The sequence below is a fragment of the Mycena indigotica genome (genome assembly GCF_014461135.1).
Source record: "Mycena indigotica strain 171206Taipei chromosome Unknown Mind.scaff0007, whole genome shotgun sequence".
NCBI lineage: Eukaryota > Fungi > Basidiomycota > Agaricomycetes > Agaricales > Mycenaceae > Mycena > Mycena indigotica.
The window spans coordinates 4728279-4734998 of NW_023503006.1; the positions used below are offsets into that span (position 1 = coordinate 4728279).

The 6720-nt window shown below is 54.9% G+C and overlaps 1 protein-coding gene across 1 annotated transcript; it reads left to right on the forward strand.

The window, feature by feature from the left end:
• Window positions 1–991: 991 nt before the first annotated feature.
• MIND_00901200 (Metallo-beta-lactamase superfamily protein) lies at window positions 992–3624 on the forward strand (the record flags this gene model as incomplete). Its single annotated transcript, XM_037365656.1, has 11 exons — window positions 992–1153; window positions 1205–1318; window positions 1368–1564; window positions 1608–1807; window positions 1877–1954; window positions 2002–2073; window positions 2446–2699; window positions 2760–2991; window positions 3348–3378; window positions 3434–3455; window positions 3505–3624. The coding sequence occupies 11 exons, from the start codon at window positions 992–994 to the stop codon at window positions 3622–3624; spliced, it is 1482 nt and encodes a 493-aa protein (XP_037218898.1).
• Between the last annotated feature and the right edge of the window lie 3096 nt (window positions 3625–6720).

Below are 6720 nucleotides of genomic sequence, written 5' to 3' on the forward strand. Positions count from 1 at the left end.
ATCATCAATAGCACGTGCTCCTTTCCCAACCTTTTCCCTTCTCCGCTCTCAGACAGTGAGAACACTGTGCCTTCAAACACTGGCTGTACGGAACCCACGGGGTCCGCCGTGTTGCGCTCATGGTCCGTCCGTGTTGTGTATAGGCTCGCCAAAGCTCGTCAGGGTCGCCGATGCGCTAGTGCTTGTTTCAGAGGACACCTGGTCAGGTCGCGTCGTCCATTCGGGTACGTCTTTCGTAACAACCCTAAGCTCCGTTAGCTCAATTTGACCTCCAGTAGTCGTATAAAAGCCTACCTCCTTTTCCAACAAAACCACCACCTTCCTTTCTTCCTTTTGCCATGTCGTTTGCATACCAACAGTCCCAAAATGGCCAGCGCTATACTATGTGCACCACCGACGAGTTCGAACAATCTTACGATGAGCTCCAACCCCCCTTCACCCAGCGGCAAGCAAGTCTGGGCTCCTCGGAGTCGTTTGGATCCAGCCAGCCAGCCCCGACCGACTTGGACACAGCGCTAGCTCATGTCGTCAATCCCATTGATTTTGTGGACTCCGTCTCCGACCGAATGGAGCTCAACGATGAGAATAGACAAGAGCTACATCTGCTTCGTGCGGTGCGTTTCCGAGTCTCAGGCTTGTCATACTATTTGGCTGACATTTCCTCTAGAAACTCAGTCTCCCGCACGACCAATTGATCCCCATCCTCTTCTCATCTGCTCATAATCTCTTCAACACTCAAATTGCTCTCGCAAATGCCAAAGATATCAGCGAGATCAAGGCACTTCTGCTTCAAATCCGGAAGACCATGCATCAAGCAGCACTGAACCAAGAGCAAAAGGCCTGGCTGCTTATCTCTTTCTGCCCATGCTGAGCTTACCTATAGGACGAAGTCATCGCTGCAGCGAAGCAAGTTGTGTTTGACCCCAAGCGGCAGGCATACGACAACGAGAGTTTGATAGCGGCAATTCTTGTATGTGGCTTTCTCTTTGCAATGCTTCGCACTTATTCCCATGCACAGCCCATTCTCAAAAAGTACAAGGACACGAATGGATTCGACGATATCTTTTCCGAGTTCACCGTAGCGCGCCGCAAATTGCTTCAAAAAGAGGCTCGGACATACGCGTCATATGCAAAGAAGACATTTACCACTCATGTACGCGACCGTTTCTCGTTGTACACTCTACTGACACTAATGTCCTCATAGATTGGTGAATCTCTCACCGAGAACCTGACCACAGCAACTCGTAGTGCCGTCAAGAAAATGGGCCTTGACCACCACAAAATCACGCCGCATCATCTTGTACGGATGCTACTCCTGGTGCGCAATTGTCTACGACTGCTTACTTATCACTGAAATGCTCAAACAGCGCACCTTTGCACGCGAAAACCCCACATTGCTCCACGAGGATGCCAACAAGGTCCCCCGTCACAACATATCCTCAGATGTGAGCAAGACCCCGAAGCCAAGAACCACTGACAAGTCGTTCTGGGGTGTGTTTATGGTGTGGCTGGAGAGCCTTGTTCAGAAGAACGGCGCAAATATCAAGGACGAGAAATGGAAAAAGTATGTGTTCATTAGCTTCCAATGTAGTTTTAACGGATTCTAGGCATGTTATAGCCCTTCTCAAGACTGAGGAAGAGCTCCATCCTGAAGACACCATCGAGGGCCTTCGTGAATACAAAGACGGCACCACTTCCGCTTCAGCCCATCCACAGCCAGAGCCTACAGCCCGACCCATCTGTGCACTCCCGCCGTCACTCTACCATGGCTCCCGGCCCATCGACATCAATAGCGCCGCAACCTGCTGTTAGCTCCGGGTTCAGAGGTATGCACATAGCTATAGAGCAGTCTCATGCTCACCTTAACCACCTCCAGGCCCTGGTTTTTCCGTTACCCAGCCACAGTTTACCTCCACCAAACTCCCTCCCCTCCGAGTCCATGGCAACCACGAAGGTATGTGTTGTTTGTAGACCTGTGAATGAAGCTCATCGTGCCACCAGCTGGACTTACTTTGCCCGGGTTGGACCAGCTCACCTCATACCCGTCAATGGCGCCATTCCAAACCTTTGGAGGTAGGTGGTTTGCAATCGTGTTTTCACCAAACTGAAGAGCCATCAGCGCGAGGGAATCAAGCCGGACCATCCACCTTCCGAGGGTAACGCAGGATGAGCAGGGGTTGGGTGTGGAATAGCTGAATTCTTTCTTTGTGGTAGTGTACAGTGGTTTCGAGGTAATCGAGGTTTCGGCGCATAATCGAGGTTTCGGAGCATAACCCTAATTTGGACTCGGAGCCATCATGATGTTGTGAGATGAAATGTCCTCGACCCGACGCTAATACGCGCTGTCCACCAAGTTTTAAGAAAGTCATACTCGCCTAATCTTAAAACAATTGTAGGTTTTGTGTAGACAACTTACAGGAGGTCAGATACTAATGAAATCTTAAGCCTGCCGTGCGGCCGTGTACGTGATACGGACGTCTACGTTGGGTAGACCGGCCGCGTATCACGGCCTCGGCCATGCCAAGCCCGCGTTATTGGTGAGATCCACGATTTCCATGCGGTCGCTCGCCAAATCTGTGGCCAGGGAGTTGGAACAGCGGCCCGGTGATCCCATCACCGTATCGGCCCGCACGTACGGATACGATACGGAGCATACGGTCCACTGTCGGAGCTCCACGGTACGGACATTTCGTCCGTACGTACGTCCGTATGCCGTATGGCTACGGATACGGTGCCGAGCCCTAACCGCCCAAAACCAGTTCCACACCCTCATCTTCCCCGTCATTCCTGGCCGCGACATGATGGAGCTGCCGATGTACGCTTTTCTCGTGCAACACGGGCAGCGAAAGGTCATGTTTGACCTCGGCATCCGCAAAGACCCCCTCAACTTTGTGCCCAGCCTGGCTGCGCCGTTCGCGAGTGGCCAATTCGCGCCGTCTCACTTTGACACGGACATTTTCGACCTCCTCGGACAGGCAGGCATTGCGCCAAGTAGGGAATGGCACGGGTATACCCACGGGTATCCGAGGGCCTACCCGTACCCTTACCCGCACAGCCACAGTACCCATACCCGCGGGTACGGGTATGGTTTTACCCACGGGTGGCGCAGGGAGTCAAGAAGGCATGGTGACGAGACTGTGATTAGTGTCCAAAGTACGCCAGAAATGTGCGGTAAAAATGGAACACAAATGCAGAATCGAACAGAGAACCTCTTGACCACCAAATCACGAGGGGAACCAGCTGAGTCAGGAAGCAACGGGTAGGGGCTGCACTGACCCGTACCCGTACCCGCACGGGTAAAACCCGCGTACCCGCGCCGGGTATGGCCTACCCGTGCCATTGCCTAGCGCCAAGCAGCATAGAGAGCGTTATTTGGAGGTGCGTGGCCTTGCCAGTGCTTAGTCTATTACTCGTTACTAACAGTCATTCTCAGTCATGCGCATTTTGACCATATCGTGAGCCGGACGCTGATACTGAAGCAATTGCAATTTAACGGTGTTTTAGGGCGACATGTCGAAGTTTCCAAATACCACATCGCTCGTCATTGGCTCCGAAACCGACGTTTCTACTTATCCCACCAATCCGAATGCTACGCTGCAAGAGTCCGATTTTGCGTCAGCCTAAGTCTTTGTCTCAACGGATTCAAACACTGATATCCAGCAGCGGTCGGAACGTCACTCCAATCGATTTTTCCAAGTCTTCACTGGAAATCAATGACCTGCGAGCAGTCGATTATTTTGGCGACGGCAGCTTCTATTTGCTGGACACTCCGGGTGTATGTGGCCCCAGCATCTTCTCCTCGTTGACTAACGTCATACCAGCATATCGCGGGGCATCTAACTGGCCTAGCCCGCGTCACAGCCAACCCGTCTACTTTCATCCTGCTTGCTGGAGACACTTTCCACCACGTCGGCGAAGCCCGCCCCCGCCCGGCACTACAGGCGAATTTCCCATGCCCCGCCCACATCGTAGAGTCAAGCCGCGGACATGTTTCTGTTGAAGTAAGCGGGTTGGCGAACCCGAGTCATCGCCGAGAGATGACGTCAGCGGCTGCGCCATCACCGACGCTCGGCGCGTCGGGAATGTTCTCCCACTTTCTATTGACTCAGAATACAGAATATACTAGAATAAAGAGAGTAGTATAAATACTTGGTAGTCCTACTCTAATAAACATCGAATATTTTGTCTAGTTTCTTCAACAGGTTATGGCCCCGGCACCTCACATTGGCCAAGCACCCCACAGTAGCGACACCACTTATTATCCCCTGCACCACCCTCCTCCGACACACAGCGACCACGCGATGGGACGGCTCTCTGGAGCAGCCTTTTGGGATGTGATCCCTCTACGGCAATGGGCTGGCAGAGCAGCGCGGGAAAGAGCGGCGAAGGGAACGACACGTACCGGACACTCGATCACGGATGGCAGATGGCTCAGCATCGCCAGCACACGGACAGATGAGCATGGTCAGCACAGATCGGTCATCGCCACAGCTTCGGGCTCACGGCCGGCGCGCCGGAGCGGCATGGACTTGGCTTGGGATGGGTTACCGCCATGGGATCGCCAATGGGCTGGATCAGTTGGTTGGGACCTGGAATGGAATGGAACAGAGTCACGAAAGGGATCGCCACGATGGGCTGGATCACAGTCGGACTCGGAATTGGATGGACTTGAACTGGAACCGGGCCGGAGGCTACCGACACGACATGGGAATGTACTCGCGGACACGGACATGGACACCAAGGGCTTATGGGCCGCGGCAACGGATTTGGTATGGGCACGGCATGGACTCCGGGTTGACGCTGGCGCCGAGGGCGGCCAGGAAGGACCATAGGAACTGCCAAGCAGCAAACGGCACATGGGCAACAGACACTGGGATTTACAGTCAGCATCAGAGACTGCATGGAGAAAGGGGGAGTCTACAACACCACAAGAAAGCCTCTAACCCAGGCGAGGTATTCCACTGCGCACCATGCTTGCGAAAGCACGGCTCGACTCGTGTTCGAGGGGGAGTGTTGAAGTAAGCGGGTTGGCGAACCCGAGTCATCGCCGAGAGATGACGTCAGCGGCTGCGCCATCACCGACGCTCGGCGCGTCGGGAATGTTCTCCCACTTTCTATTGACTCAGAATACAGAATATACTAGAATAAAGAGAGTAGTATAATGTCAGGAACAGGGCCGGCCCGGGCCCACGTGACGGTCTCCTGCCAGCCTGACAAGTGTGGGAAAGATGGTTCAACCCCCATAGCTGGGTGGTTGGCAACCAGGCAGCGTAGATGGTGCCACTGCTGCAATAGAGAGCAGGGTAGGGACAGCTCGGGCGACTCGAGACGCCCCGCTGCCACGTTGTGTGACAGCGGTGTCACAGGATACGAGTAGTCGTCTAGAGTTTCCTACCCCTGCTGAAGGGAACGAGTCCATAGCCAAAGATCGCTGCCTAGTAGAGTTGGTGCCCAAGACATAGGGCAAGGCATAGGCTGGGCCAGTTGAACAAGCCGTTCGGGCGGGGCGTGACGTAACGCGGTCACACCCGACGGTTCGGGGGTCGAGGGGAGTCGCCCCGCAACAGGGGCTGCGGGCCCGAGACCCCTGGAGCGCTTGAGAAGGGTTGCCAGTCCAAGGGGCGACATATCTCCTTTCCTGGAGTAACGAGTCGCTGTGGCTCCTAGACACCGCGTGACGGCGCGGTGTGACGCGTGACATGCGGGCCCGATCGGGCCCGCACCCTCCCATCGCCCCGTACCAGGGGAACCCAGAGCTTGAGGCCAGAGAGCAAGAAGAAGTGGCTAGGACAAGGGTGAACATAAGAGACAAGAGCCTGAGCTGTCCAGCCCAACCAAGGGCTCAGGTCAATGAGGCAAGCTAGCCTGGAGTGTTGGAAGTCGTCTAGACGCCCCTTTCCTGGAGTATAGTCGCAGCAACACCGCTCTAGGGGACCAGGCCGGAGTAGGGTTCAAAGGAAGAGACTTCAATGCTAAACCTAAGTGTAAGGCCCCGGATCGCGTGCTCCGCGATCCGGTGATAAATATCCCATGATATCCATTTCCATGTGTTGATCATCGCAGATGCGCACGGATTCTCCACTATGACATCATATATGTAAAACACTTAAATACTGCGTCCATTTTCTGTATTAGTTAGCTTTTCCGAAGGTCAATCTTACAGTTTACGCCAGTTCTCCTTGTTGTCCGACCTCGCCGGCCTTCCGCCCTCGGTCTCCCGTGTGCCGGGACCCGCTTTGGTAAGCGCCCCGTCACATATTTTGAACTGCTCGCTACTGGTTTACAGTCTGTACTGACTCCGAGGGTCTGATCAACCCTTCCTGTCGTCTTGCTGTTGCCCTGACCAACCTCCGACGTCTCATGGCTACCCATCGAACACGTCTTGCTGTGGCTACCGGTCGCGCTCCTGCCCCGACGCCCCCTGCTCGTTTGACGTCACGCCTGTCGTCATCCCGCTCCACAAGTGGAGCCGACCATCACTTGGTGAGTGATATGGGTCGCGGTGTCCCGGCAATGCCGAATTCTCGCCCCCGCCTCACGGCGTGCCGCCTCCGGGCGTGTTCCTGGCTTTGCCAGTCCTCGGCTTGCCGAGTCTCAGCTTGCTGAGTTCCCTGCGCTTTCGGGCGATGTCGATTGGGGTCGCCGGACGCCAGTCGCGGATCTTGATCCGGTTGACGATGATAGTGCTGGTATGACAACGCGCTTGTCGAGCGCGCGTCG